At 37.9% G+C, this 24,898-nt stretch overlaps 3 protein-coding genes across 7 annotated transcripts in view; 2 read left to right on the top strand and 1 right to left on the bottom strand.

Moving 5' to 3' along the window:
* The first annotated feature begins 104 nt into the window (after window positions 1-104).
* Window positions 105-7,799, top strand: LOC124629523 (ankyrin repeat and MYND domain-containing protein 1-like). Its single transcript, XM_047162930.1, has 16 exons — window positions 105-263; window positions 997-1,170; window positions 1,391-1,600; window positions 1,901-2,113; window positions 2,421-2,626; window positions 2,758-2,878; window positions 2,956-3,136; window positions 3,604-4,114; window positions 4,581-4,749; window positions 4,833-5,075; window positions 5,481-5,720; window positions 6,027-6,165; window positions 6,288-6,525; window positions 6,737-7,088; window positions 7,169-7,433; window positions 7,663-7,799. Exons 1-15 carry the CDS (start codon window positions 138-140, stop codon window positions 7,379-7,381), a joined length of 3,336 nt encoding a protein of 1,111 aa, XP_047018886.1. The 5' UTR covers window positions 105-137; the 3' UTR covers window positions 7,382-7,433; window positions 7,663-7,799.
* Window positions 7,668-14,389, top strand: LOC124633794 (deoxyribodipyrimidine photo-lyase). The gene is made up of 7 exons (XM_047169134.1): window positions 7,668-8,342; window positions 8,464-8,666; window positions 9,165-9,323; window positions 11,720-11,918; window positions 12,162-12,354; window positions 12,727-12,968; window positions 13,575-14,389. The coding sequence occupies exons 1-7, from the start codon at window positions 7,919-7,921 to the stop codon at window positions 13,739-13,741; spliced, it is 1,587 nt and encodes a 528-aa protein (XP_047025090.1). The 5' UTR covers window positions 7,668-7,918; the 3' UTR covers window positions 13,742-14,389.
* Window positions 14,381-24,898, bottom strand: part of LOC124633802 (PRL-1 phosphatase) — a 26,059-nt gene continuing 15,541 nt past the window's right edge. For 3 of the 5 annotated variants that reach the window (XM_047169146.1, XM_047169155.1, XM_047169163.1), the window contains exons 2-6: window positions 22,618-22,810; window positions 21,567-22,038; window positions 19,773-19,939; window positions 16,017-16,148; window positions 14,381-15,458 (exon numbers count right to left, since the gene is read on the bottom strand). In XM_047169146.1, the coding sequence (XP_047025102.1) occupies window positions 15,347-15,458; window positions 16,017-16,148; window positions 19,773-19,939; window positions 21,567-21,674 (519 nt within the window). In that variant the 5' untranslated portion in view covers window positions 21,675-22,038; window positions 22,618-22,810 and the 3' untranslated portion in view covers window positions 14,381-15,346. Of the gene's footprint in view, window positions 15,459-16,016; window positions 16,149-19,772; window positions 19,940-21,566; window positions 22,039-22,412; window positions 22,537-22,617; window positions 22,811-23,067; window positions 23,210-24,898 lie in introns of those variants that run through there. The other 2 variants (XM_047169171.1, XM_047169180.1) reach the window with 2 other exon arrangements.

Below are 24,898 nucleotides of genomic sequence, written 5' to 3'. Positions count from 1 at the left end.
TGTGTGTCAATTTGACGCAAAAAAATGACATAAACTTGACAGTTTGAAAAACATATAAACATTTTGTAATTTTATTTTAATATACAAAAACCGTTATAACTTTAAAAACATAGCTGTGATCTGATGTGGTATCCAAGATGCCGTGCAATCCACCGAAGACCAATGCGGATAAGATGTGGCCGTACGAAGAGTACTACACAGGAGAGAGGGATGAGGAGAACAGGAAGAATGGGAAAGGAATGCACAACTGGACAGGGGCTGAGGTCACTTACTTAAACTTACCTTGACTACATCTTAGAAAGCCGTCACCATTTCTGCCACTATGGCGATTATCACACTGCCCCGCATGATGCAGCGTAGTGCGTGGATGCGTTTTTTTCCGTTGTATGGAAATATCTCCGTTTGTATGGAAAACACGCATAGTCCAACACACTGAAAATGCATCCACGCGCGTTCATGCGGATCACGCACATACATGCGGAGAAACACGCACCCCCGCGCGTAGGTGCGGGGCGAGACGCAGGGTATGGCACACTGAATCTCGCAATGCCGCGCGTGATTTTGAATGGGCGTGACGTGTATATTTAAAAATGGAACTCGCTGTGCGTGAATTTACAAAACGCACCTACGCGCGTGAGTGCGTGAAAAACCCGCACGATGATGCAGATCTGCACTCCCGCAGGGACGCGCGTAGGTGCGTCGACACGCAAGATGCAGCGTGATGCGGGGCAGTGTGAAGATCACCTATAGATCTATTTATAACATGAAATAGTCCATTATAGTTACTGGCCGTACAGAAAAATAGAAGGACCACCAAAAAGTCTAGCTTATTATTAAACTTATGTAAAAACTTAAAACATAAAATGAACTCCTTCCATACCCAGTCACATCAAACCAATACTTAGGTAGAGCGCTCTAAGGAACCTACTGCAAGTAGACCTCTGCCCATGTATTGCATCAAAATATACGCATAGGTAACGTCAAATTTTCTTGCAGTCTCTAGAGTCGTACAAAGGTTGTATGCTCCGGGATACGATGCACGGCGCTGGTGACTACCGCTGGCGGTACTTAGGACCTGAACATTCAGCCTTTACCTACGAGGGCAGATTCTACAACAACACCTTGCATGGATATGGCCTGATGTCGTACCCAGATGGACGGGTTTTTAATGTTTGTATTTCTGCTGTAACCTTCCAGTTTTCTAGTTAAGGATCTACATATAACTTTTTGGGAATAATTACGCATTTTGGGTACCAGATCGGTCAAGTCCGACCAGTGATTCGAACCCCCTGAATTACTCTTTAACATCTTCAAACACAACTTCAGAACTGCCAGGAACCGACGCTAGAAAGAGAAGATTTTATTATTTCCAATTCTTACACTTTCTCAGGGTTTATGGCAAAACAATATCCGCTGGGGTCCCGGAGTTGAGACCCACGCGTGTTTGCGAGAAGACGTGGGTCTCTGGTATGGGTACCAGCTCATCAGATTAGCCTGGCAGCCAGCGGTGCCAAGCGTGGCCATCGATTTGGTGTCCAACCCAGTCGGTGCCACAGTGGTAGCACCGCATCGAATACTGCTGTCTACGAACACGAGGATTGTTAGTACAATATTCATAAAATACTATGTGTAAGTAGATCTGTTGCTTTGCTATATAGGTCAAGGATTTGGTAAACCATTCAAACCGAAAGAATAAAACTGTGAAGCTTCCTGTGAAGTAGGTTCAGATAAAACTTGTCTTCAGACCAAGTTCTACCGTAACACTCGCGTATCTGAAAATATTGTCTTAATAAGTATTGCTGGACAGTGAAATCCAAAGTATACCTACGTAGTATGATCTCAACGGAATACTCTTTAAATAACAATGTTTTAAGCTCCGTTGATCCGTTTATCTCCAAAGATCGGTGAAGTAAACTCGGCAATAGAACTTCTGAAACAATATGGGGCAAAACCGTTGGCGGCCGCAGAAAAATGGAAGAAGTTGTACCCTAAAAACTGCACCGACACTTCCAGCCAGCTTTGCCATGTGGAGGCCTTCGATCGCGCTTACTATGATAACCAGATCGAAACGCTGGTTGAAGTTGCTCCGGAAGAAATTGAAGTGAAAGACAAGGTTATTCTTTTAGACTTAATAATATGTAACTAGATAAAATTAGGTAATAGGCAACAGCCTTTAAATGTTTGCGCATTTATTTATGAGCCATATTTTCCAATTACCGACGATTATTAAAGATGAAAATATTATTGGTATAGCATTTTTTTTTTGTGTTATTAAATAATACATCCAGTCCTACACATATTATGATCATCGCTACATCTACGGAAGAAGTTGATCATAAAAATATCTTATGAATGAAAGAAACCTATTCTAGTTAAGTTAGAACCAAGATCAAAAGACTAACAAATTGACTTTCAAATAGGACGGAAGTTCCGCTAGTAAAGATAGTGCCATGGAAACTAAGACGTATTATTACGCTTGGAATAACAACAAGACTTTGATCCATATGATGAAGCACTGCTTTACGCATGAGTTTCAGAGGAAGGACGCTCGAGTCAGCCTCAAAAATATACTGTCTGGCCCCAGAAAGGCCTTTAAGCCGGCTGGCAAGCACGAATTGGATTGTAGGTTTGTATACCATCAGATCATCGTCAAATTTAAAAACGTATTTACTTTTCCTGGTTACTTATTTTACCTGGTTCCCACATGATCCATGGTCGGTTATTTGTCGTTCTTATAACATTCAGTTTCAATTCCAGGACAATACTAATGGCAGCGTATTTGGGACATATCGCGAACGTAGCCCAGCTTATAAATGAAAGTGACGTCATGTCTGATGTTTCTGATTTACAGGGAAACTCTGTCATCATGTATGCGGCTGTAAGTAACCCTTGAACAGAGACACATTCGCGCTACGAAATATTAAAGCCACAAATGATGATGTTTTTTTAATTCAGTGTGGGGATCAACCAGATATTATACAGTTCCTAGTGGAAGCTGGAGCAGATGTGGACGCGTACAATGACGCGTGCTGCACACCGCTTGGTATCGCCCTGTTGAGGTACACTTTGGAGAAGCAAGGCATACCATACAATGCGATGTTACAAGCTATACTACCACCACCGCCTGCAGGACCTCGTAAGTATAGAATGATCTAGATGTTTAGGTCTATGTATAATATTGACTATGACATTGATTAGGAGTAGGCATGAAAATATATAACGGAGTAGGCATATTAGAAAGTATATAAGAAGAGTACATAAAAATAAAAAGAAGAATAAATGTGACGTTTTTAATAACTTAGGGTTGAGTGCATGCCCACTGTGCCCGCTTAAGCAGATCGGCCATTTTGCCTAAAATTAAGGTTATAGGACATAAAGATGTAGTACCTAACTTACCTATTGACTTATGTGTTGAGTGAGTCTGCCGGCGTCGGCTACAATCTTATTTACAAAGCGACACCGCAATGCAGCTGTGCAAACGATTGCAAAATTATCTGCCAACCGCGCTTATTCGCTTATCTCAAAAACATTTTTAACATGTCTATCAAGTATGAAAATACTTTGCTATTTAGATGAAGAAAAAATAATTTTCATAACTTGTAGTTTCACCAAAAGAATCAATTCTGGAATGGCATATAAACCGTGACTTACAACCAGCTACAGACAGTTTACAAAAGTCCCCCAGCAAACAAAATAACAAGCTTCCTCTAGGAAGAAAACCTTCAGTGAAAGACATACCGACTGCTGGAGGTAAAAAAAAACCAGACACGTCACCAAAACTTGAAGTGCAAAAACTCTCCGAATCTGATACGAAAACGGACACAGTCGAAGATAAGCGAGTTTATGATAGTATTAATACTGAATACTTGATACAAGTTGCCGAAGCATTTTCAGTAATCAGTGAGGTTAGCCCGATACCGTACATTTTTGAAGTGCACGACATGAGTAGAGACGTGCTTTTGTTAACTGAGGAGGACCAGAAAAAGCAGCCAGATAAGAATACAAAGAAAAATTCGTCTAAACTTTTTAAGGATTCTATGAAACCTAGCAGAGACAATATGTGGCAAGACAAGGAAGATGTTATTGATACTATTGAACAAATGAAACAAGAAAAGTGAGTAAATGCTTTAATTTTTGATTTGAGTGTAAGGATTCACTTCAAGAATTTATTAATCTATACAATAATTAGATTATACATAGACTCTGTGACATGGTAGCAAGATAAATAGCAGGATCATTTGTCCACGAGCAAATTATTTAGGATCCTGTACATGGAGAATGTAAGTAGATTACTGTCCTATTTATGCAACACTTTATGCAGACTAAGCTCAATAGGTTCGAAATGTTAGGTTATATAGTAATGGCACTAACATAATAAAGCAAGAGTTTGGAATTTTGTGGGTTTGTATGTGAGCGCAGATACTTTAGAATAACATAAAGCAACATCTTACCCGGGAACTGAAAGTAATTGGTTCAGGATGCCCGTGAATCCCCTTGCTTACCTTGCTTACTTGTATGAAAAAACGTGGCGTAAGTACCACTTTCTTCATTAATATATTAATGTTAGGTATACATTTCAGGCTGTCGCGGATAATGGGGACTATCCTACAGCTGTTGCATGAAGGTGCGGACCCGCGCAAAGTGACATGTCCGCAGCCGGCATTGGTAATAGCCGCCGTGTCGGGTTCCGCAGATCTAGTGCGCCACCTAATGAACCATGGTGCAGATCCTGATGAAGAATATCCAGAAGTAACTTGATATTTAAACTTACGATAACACACAAAATCATTCGCTTACAACAAACTCAACGTTTCACCTTTTTTCTCTTTCAGTTATTTGGCTACTCAACTTTAGACCTGGCAGTCAGTGGGCCACTAACCTACGACAACTTGGAAGTGATACGCACATTGTTGGAGCATGGGGCGAACCCAAACCGTCGGCTGCAAGTCCCTGAACCACTGAGGCCGTCTAGTGCAGTGGTTCCCGAGGTCACCAAAGATGATGGAGCAACGTTACTGCACGCGGTAATTGCAAGGAAAGTTGAGGTTGAACCTGAAAGTGTTAATGTTATTGAGGTTGGTTAATCGCCAAAAATATACATAAATAACTAGCTCCGCTTCCAATGTCCGCTACTTCTCGCGATGTCGCCCGCGTTCCAATAGAACTTCTTCCGTACCTGAACAAAATATACCTAGCTTATAAAACTTTACAGCAATGAAAGAATTTTATCCAAATCGATTTAGTAGACATTACATATAGAGTTACATGTTAGACTCCCAAAAGTCAAAAGTCTTTTACGTAAGTATAGAAATATTACAGTAGGATTCTGTTGGAACTTTGGAAGTGTGAAAAGAAATACACTTAAAGTAGGTAAGGTAGACTGGGTAGACAGTTGGGACAATTTTCATAAAGACCAATAGTTTTGCTAGCGTGACGGATTTATACGATACATAATGAATGTATTGTATTTCACTTTTCAGATCCGTAACCAAATTGTCGAGTTACTGCTTAAATATGGGTGCAGTCCTATAGCCCAATATAACGGTTTATCTGCGGTAGACGTAGCCATGACCAAAAGTATGGACTTATTTGACATCTTCATAAAAAGCCCCCAAACTGACCTCAATGCCATTATCAACAATTCCAACCAAACTATGCTAGTCAAGATGTTTTACTTGCCTTTTTGCAAATCTATACCACTCTCGGAGAGATTGCAGACGGTATGTTTTCCATACTCCTTAGTAAAATCATTGTCGAATCATCATTAAAGCCTTCCCCACTTATAAGAAAAATAACAGCAGAGGCAGATATTCCACCCGCGTCCCGAGTCCTGATAAAAAGTAGTCCTTCCTATTTCATGCTCGGATTATCTTTATACCTAATTTCATTAAAATCCGTTGAGCGATTGAGCACATAATATACGACAGTTTTAAGAGTTAGTAATGAATTAAGGAAACCGCATAAATCTCATTTCTTAATTTTCTCATCAAGATATTGACGCGTTTAAATGTTAACAACTTTTTAAGCTAACAAATCTGCTACTGTTTGGAGCGGACCCTTTAATAAAGTGCCGGAATGGAAAAGAAGAGTATGACAATCTGTTCGTGTATGTGAGAAAGACGTTACTTGAGTTAGAATCTGCGCGCAAACCTCCTAGTCCCACAGGTTAATATTTAGGCTAAGGCCAATATTTAGTTCAATATTAAGTTCCAAAAAACAAACAAAAATAAGAAGGTGAAATTAACATGAACTCAACTATAATGTTCAACTTTCTTTTCAAACTTAAGGCGCAAAAAAAAGTAAAAGCGAATATAAGCCCAAAAAAGAGGAAAAAGCGCCTGCAAAGCCCGCAGCAGGAGCGAAAGGCGCAAACCCAGGCGGTGCTAAGACACAAGGGAAGGCCCCTGATGACAGTCCTGGTGATTATAGACAGGCGCTAGAGCTCGTGGTCGAGTGTGCGAGACTTCTGTACATAAGGTGGCTGCAAGCGAAGCTGATGAAGGAGCTCATTGACATTGTAAACAAGTGAGTCGATCACATGCTTTTTTTCTATTTAGCGAATTATTCTATATTTTGTAATTCTCTGATGTTCAGGTTATTTTGCTCTGTAGGATAACATTATTTGTGGGAGATTTTAGTGGTCAGGTATTTTGTATCTAAATTTTGTCGTTGATCGTACTTACTAAATTAACGTTTTTCAAGATTTATTGCAAGTAGTAATTTTGTTTTAATTAAGGTTCAGCCATCGTCACTGGAACATGATTCTAAAAGAACATAAGAATAAGAAATGTGCAGGTCTATGGTTGACTGCATTTAGATGTCTAGAGATTTGGGATGTCCTGAAAACAACGAAGAAAAAAATGTATAACGATGAAAAGATTTTGAAAAAAACTTTGTGTATAATTCATTTTTATTACAAGAGGACACGAAAAATTTTGCGGTGTCCCTCACTAACGTTTCAAGAGAAAGAATTGATAGACCGGGAAGTAAAAGTTTTGATTCATGAACATAAATTGGCTACAATGTCGACTCCGGACATGGTACCAGCTATTCGGCCTTACGTCACTCCCGAACTGACTGTTAAAGGGGTATACCATGTTTTCGTAACTTTCGTGCAGATTTAAATTTTGTAACCGAGATTGTAAACTCACGCATGTCTCGGTTTCAGGCAGAAAAATTCAACGTGTGCTTCGAATGTGCCATGCCACTACTTGCTGACGCTAAGATTACTTGCGACTCATGTAAACTCGTCTCATTTTGCTCATTTGAATGCATGAAAATTAATGTCGATAGAGTAAATTGTCATCCATGCAGCAGTCATCTAAAAGACAAGTACTTCCCGACTCCAGAATCAACTGAAACTAATACTGAAATTACTTAATTATTGTCTTTCATGCTATGTTTTTGTGGCACTTCACGTTTTTGTGCTAATTATAGTTCGGCCATTCAGAGAATGCGTTCCTGACACGTCGCGATTGAACTGACGACGTAATAACATTCATTGATTATTGATATAATAATGTTGTTTTAATGCTCCTCAATTGTTAAAACGGTAAACAACCAGCAAAAATATTTTTATCGTAACTGCAACGCCATTGCAAAGTTACGTCGTCAGTTCAATCGCGACGTGTCAGGAACGCATTCTCTGAATGGCCGAACTATACTTATCTTGATTTTTTTTTTTTTTGCTACAACATGGAAATAAAATAATTGAATCTTTATGAATAAAATAATTTAAGACGGCAGTATTTAACGTTAATTGCGCTATTTGACATTGACATCAACTTACATGACATAACAGTTCAAAAGTCAAACAAAACAAAACCGACTGAACCCGAGCCAAAAGCCAGCCACTAGCAAGCATAATTTTCTTGTGTTATGGGCGGGTTATTAACAACCTAGATTTAGTTATTATTATATGAGGTTTCCCTATTTACCATCGTTAATCAGAACGGTTAATATGGCTTCTGCACCGAAAAAGATCAAGCTCAGTCAGACAAAGTTAACTTCCAAATCCGCCTCAGAGAACAAAGAAAGCAATTCAAATGTGGAAGAGTTTATGAAGAAGTTACAAGACAAACGCGAGGATACCGCCAAATCAATTTTAGAATATAAGTTCAACAAAAAACGCGTTAGAATCATATCTCTGGAGCAGATGGTACCTGATAAGTGCGAGGGGGTCGTGTACTGGATGTCCCGAGATAGTCGCGTTCAGGACAACTGGGCCTTCTTATTCGCTCAGAAACTCGCGTTGAAAAACGAAGTACCGTTGCACGTGTGTTTTTGTTTGATTGCCAAATATTTAGATGCCTCTGTTAGGCAGTTTGATTTCCTAGTTAAAGGTAAACAAAACTACTTTTGATTATGTACTATACACGTTTCAGAAAAACTGACAAAGTAGCTTAAATATAGCGATATTTTAACTAGAGACTGTTCCTACCCTGCATGTTGTTTTATTTCCAGGTCTAGAGAAAGTGGCAGCAGACTGCAAGAAGCTCAACATATCATTCCACTTACTGGAGGGAAGTGGTGCTGAAGTGCTACCTCAATGGGTGGTCAAACATAACATAGGGGCTGTGGTCTGTGACTTCAATCCATTGCGAGTGCCTCTCGGCTGGCTGGATGGTGTTAAGAAGAAGTTGAAGAAAGATGTTCCACTTATCCAGGTAACAATTTTTTTTCTTATACATCCAATATATTACAATTTATTTGTCATTGTATTAATATGTTACAAGAATTAGAGGTTGATGTTCTCACAACACTGCTTGAGATACCTAAACAAACAATAACTAAAAGTGGTGGTCTTACATACCTTCAAAGTACTAAACATTTATGGTCTTACTACAAAAACTTAAACAAGTGTCTTAGACTTGTCTAAAAAAATTGTGGCTGCAAAATGGACCTTATTTCAACGTCATAATCTGACATTTTTTTAGACAAGTCTTAAACTGACGTTCAAAAGTTTTTGTGGTAAGGCAGTGTAAGTCTTGGGAAGATCCATAGTAATGTAAGAATTTGATGCAAGCACGTGACTGTGGAATTATTCATAATAACATAATTCAGAGCTATGGTAATCATATAATTCTCACTATGTATTGTAATTTTTATATTGCAGTGACTATTTTGGCATAATACTCTTGTACAACATTTCTTCTATATTCTAGGTGGATGCCCACAACATTGTTCCCTGCTGGGTAGCTTCAGACAAACAGGAGTACTCAGCAAGAACAATAAGGAACAAAATAAACTCCAAACTAGATGAATACCTGACTGAGTTCCCACCAGTCATCAAGCATCCATACAGTGCCAAGTTTGAGCCAGAGGTAAATATTAATCCTTACTAATATTATAAATCGGAAAGTGAGTTTGTTTGAGTTTGTTTGTTTGTTTGTTTGTTTGTTCCGCTTTCACGCCGTAACTACTGAACCGATTGCTTTGAAATTTTGCAGACGTAAAGTTAGAAGTCCGGATTAAATAATAGGGTACTTTTTATCCCGAAAAAAATAGATATTCCCGAGGGAAAACAAAAATATTGTTTGCTTGATGGATGGATTGTAGATGGCGCTGTGTGTCGTTTAAAACAAGGTAATATATTGCAAACGAATATAAACATGTAAATTTAGAAGCTAAATGATACGATAATGAATCCCCGAAAATGAGGAATTCCCGAGGGATGATGTACAATTTGTTTAATCGTCTAAACTGTTTTTTTTTTACATCTACTTATATATTGCAAACGAATATGAACATATAAATTTAGAAGCTAAATGATACGATAATGAATCCTCGAAAATGAGGAATTCCCGAGGGATGACGTACGATTTGTTTTATCGTCTTAACTGTTTTTTTTACATCTACTTATCCTGAATTAACTATAATTCAACGAATTACTATAATTGGTATAAGTATTAGTTAAGTTATTTCGTTCTTGAGGTATGCGATAGATGGCGCTGGGTGTTTTTAAAACGTGGTAACGATGTGTTTTTAAAATACATAAGAAGTGGAATGATAGCTTTTTAAAACGTGGTGACGTTGTTTTTTTTAAGATACGTAAGAAGTGCAATGATATCTCGCGCTTTAACCTGTAGCTCATTGTTCAATCGCGAGCTTCCCGATAGCTCGATAGATGGCGTTGTGCTTTTCTGTATCGTGGTGTTAAGGTTCGCCGCGAATTAGTCTGTTTTGAAATCAGTGGGGCCCAGTAGCGCCAGGGCCAGCCGCGGCTGCGGGTTGTTCGAAAGAGGTACCGCGGCCCTGGTATATAAAAGGCCTAGGACGGAACACGACGATTTTAGTCAGTAAGAGTCTGACACTCCCTCACCGCTGCTAACCCACAGCGGGAGGGGTGAACCGAATTCCACGCGGGCGAAGCCGCGGGCGGAAAGCTAGTATGTATGATAAACAAACGTTACTGAAATAGAATCACAAAGTATAATTGTTATTATATGCAAAGTTAAGAGTTAGTTAGATGCTAAGATCTAAAAAAAAGTATATAAAACTTTATAAATCTAGTTTTTTGCCTATTATGTTGACAAAGAAGACGGATCACAATCCATACAAAATTGCCCCACGTCCTATAACAATGTGACGTATCTCAAAAAAAAGATAAAAATGTTAAAAAAAATATTTCATACTCTCTAATTTCTTTTTTTCACACCTTCATACGAAAAAAATGCTTTAAACATTGTTCAGGCGCTGTTATGAAAACATCGTTCATGGGACTATTTATGGACTATTTTATTAAATTATTTTTTTGTTTGATAGGGTCCTCACAGGTGGTCCCATAATCATCAGGTCAGGATCTGATGATGGAAACCCTGAGAAGGGCGAGGGAACTCGACAACTGAATATGTGAGCTACCTCGTGTTTGGGCTTATATTATTTGTATTGATGAGAACTTTTCACTTATGCGGATAGTGACAACTGTGCTTGTCACTGAAAAGCAAAAAAAAAACTATTCTTAGGAGCATCGGCCTAGAAGTCGGTGGGGAAATAAACTTAGGTACATCAATTAGGCACGGACTTCTGAGGTAGTTTACATATTTTGTTGTCGAGTTCCCTCGCCCTACTCTGGTCTCCATCATCGGGTCAGCTCCAAACCTTCACTGTTGCAAAGGTATATTCAATACAAATAATATAAGCCCAAACACGAGGTAGTTTATATATTCAGTTGTCGAGTTCCCTCAACCTTCTTCGTCTTCATCATCAGGTCAGCTCCAAATCTTCACGGTTGTATAGTGTTATAAGATATACACCTTATAGTCAAGTTTTCATCCTGCGCATGCCTACAACTTTCAAAAGTTGCCCTGAATTTCTCAGGGTTTCCATCATCAAATCTTGACCTGATGATTATGGAACCACCTGTGAGGTATACCCTATCAAACAAAAAAATAATTTAATAAAATAGTCCATAAATAGTCCCATGAACGATGTTTTCATAACAGCGCCTGAACAATGTTTAAAGCAGTTTTTTCGTATGAAGGTGTGAAAAAAAGAAATTAGAGAGTATGCCATATTTTTTTAAACATTTTTATCTTTTTTTTGAGATACGTCACATTGTTATAGGACGTGGGGCAATTTTGATCCATCTTCTTTGAAAATAATTAAATATTTTCCTAAAAAAACATCATTCATGACTTCTTGGCATTATAATAGGATTGCAAAAGTACCTGTTGATTGCAAGGATACAAAAAATAATATATTTTCCATATAATTACAGCCTATAGACTGGGATGAAGCAATAGTGTCCAGGGAAGCTGATAAAAATGTAGGCCCTGTAGAATGGGCCCGGCCGGGCTATGACAACGCTATCAAAATGCTGAAGAGCTTCCTTGACCAAAGGCTTAAAGTGTTTGCTACAAAGAGAAATGACCCCACAATGGATGCTCTTAGCAATCTGTCACCATGGTTTCATTTTGGTAAGTGATACTTTAGTACATACTTTATTATAATAGTAAGTTGATCATGGGCAAATAGCACTGGAAAATGTGAATTAGATTAGACCTCATTGATACTTGTTATATTTATAAGGTTACCACAACTTACTACTATGAGCAAGGTACTCATAATTTTAATAGTACCTTGCTTAGACTTGGGCCTTAATAATATCAACAACTGATCAATAAAGTACCTCTTATAATTTCCTGCTAACTTAATTGCAGGTCAAATATCAGTCCAAAGAGTTGCACTATGCGTTCAGCAACAGAAATCCAAATGCACTGAATCTGTGAACTCATTCCTAGAAGAAGCCATTGTACGTCGCGAACTCGCTGATAACTTCTGCTTCTACTGCGAACATTACGACAGTATAAAAGGCGCCAGTAATTGGGCACAGAAAACTTTAGATGATCACAGGTAATAACATTCACTTTTTTATTTTTTTTGTAGCCTTTAACATTACTCAAATTACCAAAAAAATACCAGGTTTTAAAATCACATTGTCATGCCCTTATCCCAATTTTATGTGTCCTCAGTCTGTGATGCATATCTTCATCCGCTTCCATGCGTTTCCCTCCAACATCATCTCATAGGCAACATTTTTTTACGATTAGGTACTCGAAAATATTGCTATGCATAATAAATGTTTTCTCGAGATTTAATTTCAGCAATTATTGTCGTAGGTAATGTATGTTTACATGGATATATGCTTTAATACCTACCCTTATGTATTAGCCATATCTGCATGTCACCTACCATAGTCATACCAGATCTCAATTTACCTCACAGAAAAGACAAAAGAACACACATCTACACGCTAGAGCAACTAGCTAACTCAGAGACACATGACGACCTGTGGAACTCTGCACAGATACAGCTGGTGAAGGAAGGCAAGATGCACGGCTTTCTGCGGATGTACTGGGCTAAGAAGATTCTGGAATGGACACCTTCGCCTGAGGACGCGCTCAAGTATGCCATATACTTGAATGATCATTACAGCATTGATGGTCGCGATCCCAGTGGTTATGTTGGTAAGTTATGTTTTTACTTATGATTTATGATACTTACAACCTGTATTCAGTAACTTTCCTTAGTTACTGCATATTGTCGATCCAGACAGATGTAGGCAGTGTCCAGTGTCCAAAAACCATATTTATTGAGAACTATAACAAGCGCCGGTATCTATTCTAATAGTCTGATGGACTAATGGCCAAGTTCACGGAAACATAACTTCAGCAGTAGTTGCACGAAAAACTCATGTTTATGAATTTGATGAAAACAGATGTACCTAAAGGATTTTCGCCAACAAACAACTTATTTTGTCATGACCCAGTAAGCAAGGTTGCCAGGACAGATTTAATCTGTGAAACAAAATGAAAACGGATCAATATTTATATAGCCTTGACGACGTGTGCCAAGCTTGTATTTTATTATTATTACTAGTTGTTTTCCCGCGGTTTCATTCACGTCCCTTGGGAACTATCTCCCTTACCGGGATAAAATATAGCCCCTGTTACTCTACAAGAGTGTAGCTTTCCAACTTTGAAATAATTTTTCAAATCGGGCCAGTCGTTTCGGTGCCTTCAGAGTACAAACAAACAAAATTAGTATAGATAACATACTTATCACGTTTTCAGGGTGTATGTGGTCGATCTGCGGTATACATGACCAAGGCTGGGCTGAGCGCGCGGTTTTCGGTAAGATACGGTACATGAACTATGATGGATGTAAACGCAAGTTCGATATCAAAGCATTCATTGCCAGATATGGTGGGAAAGTACACAAGTATGTGCCTAAGAAATAAGTACCTGTTTAATTTAAAAAAATATCGTATAAATCAATCGTCAGTATAGAAGCAACCTAATTGTCGTCTCGAATAATAGTAATCTCAATGCAATATGACTAAGTTTTGCCTTAGAAACAAGTTGTGTTCAGTTTAAAAAAAATATTGTTTAAGATCAATCATCAGTATAAAAATTCTCGAATATTAATAATCTCAATGCAATATGACTAGATTTTTAACATATCTCTAAAAGGAATACCACACATCACATTTAACAAGTTGCGGTTGTTGCCAATCTCAGTACTTAAGTATTATTAAGTGTATAATGTAAGTTCAAATAATGTCAACAAAAAGTACAAATTGCATAGGGCAAAGGTATAGAATACCAATAAATAATTGTTATGTATAATTTATATCAGTATCTTAGCATATTTTATATCTTTGTTGTTGGAAATATAATATTTGTATGTATACTTTTTCTGGAATGTTATAATGTAGTTTTGTTTATTTATTTAAACAGTAGTTATGTATATAGTTACTCCAACAAGTTATTTAAATGATATTGTAAGCACTACACCTCCACTGCTACCTCCCATAGCTGTAAGTTTTAGCTATAAGCTGAACACTTTTGTAAACAGTAAAACTAAAATAAAACATCAATTTTGCTTATAAATATTTTTATTTAAGAAGTTCTTGTAGTTACACTTTTCTCATATATTTCGATAATAATCTTCATAAAATTAGAAATAGAAAAATAATATCAAAGAGCTATTTTCTTCATTGGAACTTTTCGGTGAGTCAGGTTATATTGCATTTGATTAGAATTTCATCACGTTTGGGCAACTAGTCAAAGGCTGAATGCTTGTAGGCAACCCAAGCTAAGTAAAGCATTCAAATTAACATTGTATTTCTCACAATATATTATAAAAGCAAAATTTATAGGTAATTTCATGTCAAATTGTCTTAAGAAACACAAAAACCATAACGATTTCTATTATGTCTCAAATTATTATTATATAGGCAAATATAAGTCTCTACAAAGGAAAATAATAGGAAAACATGATTTCACCACACAACGACATGTTAATAATAAACTGAAAAGAAATCTAAGTGACATTGACTGTTTCGTATTATTATGGATATTGAAATTTATTATGATTCAATATAGGTATTTGAATACCTGAGTAACTGTTTCAACTATGAACACAAATCGTGGCTCGCTTCTATTTAACATATTCCACTAATACACGTTACAGCACAAGGATTATTACACCTTTACTTTCAACATACAAACATTAGCTTACAATAAGGCTCTCAATTAAATTTTATAGAAAACCCGGGATAAACATGTTGTAGACGGGTAGTAAGGTACCGAGATCATAACCAAATTCTCAGTCGTGTCAGGTTTAACTCAAAAGGAATGTGCTAATTCCAAGCTCTTGCAGGTTAAGGCAGAATTCGGTTACAACCCCCCAACGAAACGAGAAAATAAAGAAAATAGTCGTCAAAAAGAGGCGACACTAGGATAAAAAACTAATTGATTGTTGTCTATGCTCCCCTGTGTCAGTGTGTGTGTGAAAGCAGAGCTACATTCGCTGTTACGGGCGCAGGACGGTTCCTACGACGCTACTGCACGCAGCAGTTGGGCCCCTTGTGCCCGTTCTTCTTCAGCCGCGACTTCGGACGGTACTTCTCCAAGTACGACAGTTGCTTCGCGTTGATGGCGCCACGCCTTTGACTGGAATACATAAACAACACTTTTAGCTTCGTGGCAGCAAAACAATAAAGTCAGGTTCCCTGCATAAGTGCAACCATATAAGGCAACACCTCGCTTTAAACATGTGCATAAATATACACTTTTACGCGTTACTTGTTCAATTATCAATTAATTGACATGTACGTCACGCCCCTAAGCATCCTGCCTGCTTATAAGGTAGCGTGCAAGCATTCATGCACAAATATATTTTTAGACTTGAGCGAATAATCGTGTCCTCTTGATTAGCATCGCGGTAGTATTTATCATCTTTCATATCAAACAAATATTATATTTTTGAGTGATCAAATAACACGTCATATCGAAGTGATCACAATCACTGTTCGATAGCAGATTTTCCATGAATTGAGGAAATTATTTTTCCCTGTATTATATGACCCTTCAGCATTTTTCTAATACTCCATGAATTTAACGAAACTCATATTTTATAACTCTGCCATTCCTCGACAAATCCACCCATACATTTCTAGAACAACTAAAGGCCCAATAGCATCTGCATCGTGACAAGTCCATGATACTCACTCTCGAATAGTCTCGACGGCTTCCTCGTACTTCATGCCGAGCTCGATGAGCGCGATGGCGACCATGACGGGCGCGCGGCCCAGCCCGGCCACGCAGTGCACCGCCACTGCTGCCTCAGGCTTGTTCTGCGCTCTGCCGAACGTAAACACGTATTTAGCAAAAATATTTCGAAAAGTTAATATTTTTTTCTCGTCTCAAAGCAGTCTTTTGTGGGACTTTGAGTGAAGAAATTTATCAACACTGAAAATGTAGATAGTAACTAAGGAATCAGTATTCATATTAGCTTCAGGATTATTATTATATATTATGTAAATGAGATGCCTCTAGCCACTTCCTAGTTCTTGGTATTTCAAGTAATAACAGTGAAACTAACATTCCAGCAACTAAAACTTAAATCGTTTCATTCCCACTGAGGAACGTTCAGTTAATGAAGCCATTACAGAGTTGCTTGTTTGAGTAATAACTAACAAAACAAACACGAGGAACGTTTGATAATGTGGTCACAACACCAAACATAACACAATTTACATAATTCTAGTTACGACGAACAATAATACGTCGCGTAACAAATAATTTTATAGGTATTAAACGAACCATGGAATACGGAATATATCGTACAGTATGTGTCGATCATAATCAGTGCGTCACACCCTACCGCACTTACGTAATGATAACTTTGCATCTGCGTCACCCATAATAACTAGCATCTACTTTATTAACTGAACAAACAGCATTATTTCGTGACACCCAAATATTTATACAGATACAGATTCCAGAAGAATCTAATCTAACATTGAAGTGCAAAAATATTTCGCAATAATACTTTATAATCAACGTCAGCACAATTTGCATGAAATGTAGCAGAGATATCAAAAGTCCCTGACCAAGGAATTCGATTTTCAAATCGAATTCTAGAATTACATTCACAAGACACCAGTCTTAAATCATTTAAACTTATGACAGTTTCAAACTTAAATAAAATAGAAACTGTTACAGAGTGGGCAGTCTGAAGCCAAAGGTTTGTTCCCACTAGTTCTACTGCTTAGTTCTACCGTAGAACTATACTTCGGCCGTTCAGAGAATGCGTTCCTGACACCTATCAGTTAGTCACGACTAGTGATGGGCACAACATAACACTGAGTTCGTTACCGTTCCTTCAAAATGAACCGCCGCATTATTTTAAGATTATTTTCGTTTTAAATTGGCGGAATCATTTGTTTTATATTTTAGTTATTTAAGTGGAAACCAAAAAAAGGTAATATTCATATAATAAAATTGTTTTATTTATTCTTTGTTACAAGTACATTGAATTGAATGTGCGAACAGAATATTAATCAGACTCCGATTTGCTTGAGGAGGTGGTTTCTTCATCATCATCTTCGCCTACATGTATAATTATATTATTATCAATAACAGAATCAATCCTGATATCTCGGTCTAACAAAAGCCGGGTAATCAAATAAAAACAGATCGAAAACACTTGAAAAACGTGGTCTATGCGCACGAAACGACAACGGACGACTGTTTTAGCGTCACAAAATGGCGGCCCATAACGCCATTTGGGGTTACCATTTTTAATCTAAGTATAAAAATGCGGTTTGGTCATAGTTTTATTTTTATTTTTCATAAAAGTTATAATTAAGTCTTATAGTCCATTATTTTCCAATTCTTAAAAAGAAAATCAAAACGTATTATTTTATATTATAACTGTATAAGAACAGATTACGATACTTGCCTGTTATTTTTAGCACAGCACTACAAAATATAAACCGCTGACATAACCTTGTAATAGCGCAGTATAGATTTAGAAAAATATTGTTTACCAAGTTATTTGACACTCAGTTTGGCACAAAATTATAACATTCATTGATTATTGATATAATAATGTTGTTTTAATGCTCCTCAATTGTTAAAACGGTAAACAACCAGCAAAAATATTTTTATCGTAACTGTAACGCCATTGCAAAGTTACGTCGTCAGTTCAATCGCGACGTGTCAGGAACGCATTCTCTGAATGGCCGAACTATAATGGGAACTTTTTTTCCCACTAGTTCTACTATTTGAGGTGTAACAAAATAGTAGAACTAGTGGGAATTATGGAGTTTATTGGTATTCCCACTAGTTCCACTGAACATTGGCAGTAGAACTAATGGGACATAATTTTGTTCTACTAGACAGAAGAAGTACAGTTGACAGCCGATAGTTGTGATTTTTTTTAGAGCTCAAAATCGATAGCAGTCAGAATAACTTAGATTTTTTTCATTACTTTCAACAAAAATCTAATGTTTTTCTTTATATAAGTACTAGGATAGCAGAAATGAAGAGGAGCTAGTTAATCTTTTTGTTCTTTTGATTTTTAAAAACCACCATTGTGGTGGTGTTTGACACATTGATTAAAAAAAACACACACTAAAGTTAGTTTAGTTAAAAGGTTCTTCTAACCTACAGACAGACAGACATGTGTTGCTGGGGAGTTTGTTGCGCCACTTCTTCTTTCCAGCAAAAACACAGGAAGTGGTGAAGGGTGGGCGTTTTGGGGGCTGTCTATTGTAAATTCCTGACGTTCAAAAAGTGCTGTCTTGCAGCCAAGTTTGAATAAATGATTTTTGATTTTTTGATTTTGATTTTTGATTTTGTTAGTTTGATGTGAGTGTTATGTTTGGAACTAACAGTCTTAATACAAAAGTTAAACATCTGTTGAACATTTGTCTAAAAATAGTGTGGCTACAAAAGGGACCTTAGTTCAACGTCGTTTGACATTTTTAGACAAGTGTTCAACAGACTATTAAAAGTTTTTGTGGTACGACGGTAAATGTCCGAATTATTTTGTAATTTTTTAAGTGTGTTTTTAAAACGATTATTTTTGTTTGATACTAGCTTCTGCCAGCGGTTTCACCCGCATCCCGTGGGAACTACTTCCCGTACCGGGATAAAAAGAAATTTTCAAATCGGACCAGTAGTTCCTGAGATTAGCGCGTTCAAACAAACAAACAAACTCTTCAGCTTTATAATATTAGTATAGATTTTTTTGCCTAAATCATAGGGCTGCAGTTCAAATAGCCAGTCTCTTCAAAGTTATTTTTGCGTTATTGTATACTTACATTCCTATTCAATGTGTATTATTATAAACAATGTCTTTTAATTAGCATTAGCAGTGTTGTAGATAAATATCAATGTCTGATTTTAAACACCACCTAGCTCCTCTTCACATCTGCTGTCCTAGTACTTTTATAAAGAAAAACATTTATTTTTTGTTGAAATTCATGAAAAAAAAACTAAGTTATTCCGACTGCTATCGATTTTGAGCTCTGATAAAAATCACAACTACAGATAACCACGGGCCACGGACACGGCGAGATGTCACCCAGGCGCGTCGACTGTACTTCTTCTATCTAGTAGAACAAAATGTCCCATTAGTTCTACTGCAAATGTTCAGTGGAACTAGTGGGAATACCAATAAAAACCATAATTCCCACTAGTTCTACTATTTTGTTACACCTCAATTAGTAGAACTAGTGGGAAAAAAAGTTCCCACTAGTTCTACGGTAGAACTAAGCAGTAGAACTAGTGGGAACGAACCAAGCCAAATGCTAGGATAATATAAATTATAGCATTAAGAAGCTATAACGAAACCCTACATCAAATGACTTACACCTCAGACTACATCAGAAGCTTATAATGGACAACGAAATGGCTCCCTCTTATTTGGAGACGAAAAATAGGGGTTCAATAGGAAATCAAGAAAGCAATACTCACTTTTCACGCAGAATCTCAAACCAGTCGTCGACGACATTGGCGGGCGGGAAGGTACCGTCGTCGTAGGCGAGGTCGCGCACCTCTATGCTCTCGGCCTTCAGCGGCGCCGTATCGTAGCTGGGCTCGCACACGCGTACCACCGTGCACACGTTATGCTTCCTCAGCTCCTGTACCAAGAAGAACGGCTTATTAGTAAAAGCATTACCAATTTAAAATCTAAACTACTCTTTGTGGCTGTGTTCCTAACTTCTGACTTTTCATAAGAACCTGTAAGAGGTCTATTTGAAAACTTGTTAACTTGAGGCACCTTTGAGCCAAAATAAAACAATCATTCAAGGCATTTCAAATTTGAATGTCTCAAAAACAACCTAGAAACAGTTCTGGTATCAGAATCTGTAGGTACCGAATATTGGAAATCATCATTCTCCTGCCCTCATCCCAATTTTTTATTTGGGGTCGGCCCAGCAAGTTTTCTTCATCCATACTCTTCTGTCTGCCGTCATCTCACAGGCAATAATCTTACTTATATTATAAATGTGAAAGCTTGTGAGAATGTATGGATGTATGTTTGTTATTCAATCACGCAAAAACGGCTGGACTGATTTGATTGAATTTTGGTATGTAGATAGGTGATACCCTGGATTAACACATAGGCTACTTTTTATCAACACACCACGCGGGCGAAGCCGCTGGCGGAAGCTAGTACTGAATATTGGAAAAAATAAACAATCTTGCATCGCCCCTCTCTCGAGATGTTAGCTGTTGGCGTTGATTTCCAGTCTAACCAGATGAAGCTGAATATTTCATGCGGACCTCCGCAGCAGAACTGGTGAGACCGGTATGCTTAAGGTTTAATTCCTTGCCTTTCAACATATTCCTAATGAAATGCGGTTAGATCACTACTTTTACTTAGAAGATATACGTGATGAGATTTTCTTTACATTGTTTTATTTATCGACATCTATGCCTTCGCCATACCGTATGAATTTGAACTGGGAATATTTCTTTTCATCGCAACTGATTTAACCTTTATCACAGATTACTATAATAGTTACCTTTATCTAGAACTTGCTGTTGCCCGCGACTTCGTCTGCGTGGGCAATATAGAATTTCATTGCTCAACCCCCATAGGTGACAGCGTGATAACATATAGCCTATGTGTTGAACCGGCCTTCAGGTAATACTCATGCAAAATTTGATTTAAATCCATGCAGTACTTTTTGAGTTTATCCGGGACAAACATACAGACAAACAGATAAACAGACATACAGACAAAAATTCTAAAAACTACATATTTGGGTTCAGAATCGATTATGGATCACCCCCCAAATATTCTTAAAAAAAAATATTCAATGTACAGTTTTGACTTTCCTATCATTTTATTATATGTATAGATGTAACATTAACATTTTAATGTAATATAACAATTAATTAGTCATCAACCGCACTGACCACAAGTAAATAAAAATGACCAAGTTAATGACGACGTCAATTACAGCTTGTATTTGGTTAGCGTTGCTTGAAAACTCGTGAAAAAATCGCCGCCTTTACGAGGAAGAAAGAATTTCTTGTCACAAGGACTCGCAGAAAGATTTATGCAAAGTTTTAAGAAGCCAGGCAAAGAAAAACAGAACTTCATTACTGGTTGACTTATCAAAGCACCCGTATGTTTATTAGGATTTGACCTTTTGAAATTATTTATAAAAATTGAATTCCGAGTACTGTGGCAAAAACATTTCGTGTTTTGAGTTTGACCTAATAACTAATAAAGATATAGGAAAGTGTAATATTTACCTGAAGATAGGACTGAATGGTGACGTCGGACGGGCGGTCGGTGATGAGGAACCGCATGTTCTTGTACTCGATGAGAGAGGGCGCCGGCCTGATGTCCTTCTGCTTCATGGTGATCGAGTCGCTGCTCTCCGGTCACACAAGATACAGCACCCAGCTGGTAGTCACGGCACACGCGTCAGAGAAAGATGTCACGGTCCGTCACAGTCTAACAGACAAACTGTCACTCTATTTCCACACAACACACGACAGTTTCGTTACTTTTGTTTAGAAAGGGTCCAATTATATAATGAGAACCACCCGCATGGATGTCGCTTTCAACCACTTGATCGCATTCGGAGACGAACAAACTAAAGTTCAGAATGTGGAATGGAACTAAAAGAAATTATGCGAAAAACATAAGTTTTGTAATCACACTAACTTCGGCAACTGAATGATATGCTCCAATTAACGGTGGCTTCCGAATTTAAGGTAACTGAAACAAAAATAATAGATTTGTTAATGTCAGCGATCCAGCCGGCACCGCGCCGTGATTTACGATGAATATCATTTTTAAAGCGTATTTGCGTCAAAGCCAGAGCAACGACTGAAGTGGAATAAAAAATGGCTTCTAAAAATAGAGCTTGGGATAAAGCGAAGTTTCGGTCATGTGGACGTGCGATGTTCTGAACGCCTATGTCTGTCCATCGACATCGGTATTTCCGAACTGATCCAGAGCCAACATCGCGTCAATTGTGGACGTGCCGCGCAGCTCAGCACTCTTATACACAACACAACAGTATGATAACACAATATGTAAACACAACGCCATCTGAACAACATAGCTGCTATATGTATTTCGATAAATACCTGTTCAACAAGTGCCCATATATTATTATAGTGATGTAACGCGTTAGGTAAACGGATTTAGCTACAGAATTATCGCGGTATCGCGTTCTTGACTTGGTCAGGAGCAGATAACAACTGATAGTTTGGTTCGTGGGACGCCCGGCTTGGGTACACCCCACTCTGGTTTCAATATGGCGGTTGATAGTTAACTGGAGCTAGTAGTTACCTGTGGGTGGGTGTACGTGGTACAGCGCTTGGGATGCGTAGTGTCGCGCGCTCCCGGCAGCATGGGTCCAGCGGTGGCACGCTCCGCTCCCTCGTCGCACGAAACGCCCTGCAGTTTATTTGTGTTGGGCCTGGCAGTACTCCGCGCTGTCCAAGCGGAACTCCATCAATGTCGCCACAGAAGGGATCTCCAGCTGCGACAACAGATAACAACAATTAACTAAATGTAGCAGCGTCTCAGTTATCATAATACCACGATGACTTAGTGCTGAATTTGCACTACGCACACGAGGATTAAATGATTCTTGGAAGGCGTATATTAATAGATCCAATCCAATGGACAATGAAGTACCTACTCATATAAATGTCCCGATAAAATATATTATTAATGGAAAGGGAGCAAGATAAATAAAACAATTTGGTCAATATTTGACTTGGATATCAACTATACCTATCGATCCTTGTTGATAGACGAATGGCATTGACACTTCATCGAATAAAGATTATTCACATGTAGGTATGGAACACAATATTATTAACGTCCTAAAGCTCAAACGCTTATTAACACATTTCTAAACAACTGAAGATCACGAAATTTATATAACAAATGTGGTAAAACAGTGAACAATGCTATTAGCACGCTATGAATTATATCGTTTGCCCTCCAAATATCTGGCATCTTACGCGTTACTCGGCGGTGTCTTGCTAAACACTTCAATGCAAAAATACAATTTTGTCACAATTAGCACAAAACAATAAAGACGACGAATTACCGGAGCAGCACGGGCGCGACTCGAGCAGCGGCGTACGAGTTGTTGGCAGCCGTTATACCGGCGTGGGATTTACATATACACGTCATATGTTTACATTCAAATATACAATCATGCTTAATGTACAATCTCGATGCAAAACATTGGCAGCAATCGAATTTACTCTCCTTCCCCTCCCACTCTTACCTAACAACACGAAAATCTTCATATTTTGAAGTGTTTTGCTTTATTTCCTTCAGATTTTATCAAGGAGATGGCGCAGACTTGGGAACAGGCCAAAAGGAACAGTGAACGCGCAGACGCGACCAAAGATATCTCATTTTGAGAATTCAATTTTCCTTGAGCGCAAATACATGACTGATCCCACAGAACAAAGTTAATCTTCATAATAGGAGAGTGTTTAATTTGTGTGGTTTTATTACAAGCAACAAAGTCATTACGCTGCACGCCATAATTGCCCATTCAATCTATTCTAGATGAAACGGTCAACGGAAGATAAAAATAAGAGTGACGATGTCACCGAAATAACATGTTATCTGCTTACACAGTGCTGATTTATGAAAACTGAAACTCCTCCGCAGTTTTGTTTCTCAGTATATAAGTTAGTATGAATGCTCTGGTAACAAAATTAATAGAGAGCAAATTAACGCCAGAGACGTTATGGAAATGAACAAAGATTGTACAATTAAGCAGTTTTCAGACAAAGAGTCTGCCCTCTGCAGTCGCAGTCGAAAGATGGATTGTCTGAACTGGACGAGACGGTCGATAAACCCCGGCCAGACTGCACACATGTTCAACAATGCAGACGGTTCAGACTAACATCTGTAACGTCTGAACCCGAGAGTACGTCTAGCCGAGATAACTGGGTCCACGAGAACCAATACAGTTGCCTCTTGACAAGCTGCACGTAAACCCACTATGATGTTTGCTATAATTATTTGCAAATGTTTCTGATTATATTTACCCCCAAGTTTACCAGATAAGACTGAATCATTATTGAACTGATTCTGATGTAAAAACAAATAATTTGCAAAAGTCAAGCAATAAATCTTGTGCTTTACGTCCAATTTGATCACTATTCAGGTCATTAGGTGTACCCGTTACTATACGATAAGGACATTTTATTGTTCCGTTGTAAATAAATTACATACTAATAGTATTTTTGACTTATAGTACCGTTCACAGTGCAAGGGCACGAGGATGCGGATGTTATTGGTCTATCTATAGCACTGGCAGTCTAGCTATGGAATTCAATGGATGAAGACTAAGAAAACATAGAGTGAATTTATAGCGTCGACACGTGGCAAACACCGCCATGTTGAACTTATAACATAGTACTTGAGGAACGACAAACAATTATTGGAAACAATGTACTTCATTGTGTTGGTCAAAGTCACGCACAAGTATTAACAGTGCTAAGTTTTACAGTTAAAGTGGATAATGATATTTAACTGCAGTGCTCCGGTAGACTAGGTAATAAAAAGTTTAAAACATGTTGTTGTTATGGAACTA

The sequence above is a fragment of the Helicoverpa zea genome, chromosome 1 (genome assembly GCF_022581195.2).
Source record: "Helicoverpa zea isolate HzStark_Cry1AcR chromosome 1, ilHelZeax1.1, whole genome shotgun sequence".
In the NCBI taxonomy this organism is placed as follows: domain Eukaryota; kingdom Metazoa; phylum Arthropoda; class Insecta; order Lepidoptera; family Noctuidae; genus Helicoverpa; species Helicoverpa zea.
This window is presented reverse-complemented; position numbering and strand designations above follow the sequence as displayed.

Coding starts and splice junctions, on each gene's coding strand:
- LOC124629523 (XM_047162930.1), top strand. CDS start 138: ATGCCGTGCAATCCACCGAAGACCAATGCGGATAAGATGTGGCCGTAC. Junction 4,115..4,580: donor GAACAAATGAAACAAGAAAA/GTGAGTAAATGC, acceptor TATACATTTCAG/GCTGTCGCGGATAATGGGGA. Junction 5,076..5,480: donor AAAGTGTTAATGTTATTGAG/GTTGGTTAATCG, acceptor TTCACTTTTCAG/ATCCGTAACCAAATTGTCGA.
- LOC124633794 (XM_047169134.1), top strand. CDS start 7,919: ATGAGGTTTCCCTATTTACCATCGTTAATCAGAACGGTTAATATGGCT. Junction 9,324..11,719: donor GTGCCAAGTTTGAGCCAGAG/GTAAATATTAAT, acceptor ATATAATTACAG/CCTATAGACTGGGATGAAGC. Junction 11,919..12,161: donor GTCACCATGGTTTCATTTTG/GTAAGTGATACT, acceptor ACTTAATTGCAG/GTCAAATATCAGTCCAAAGA.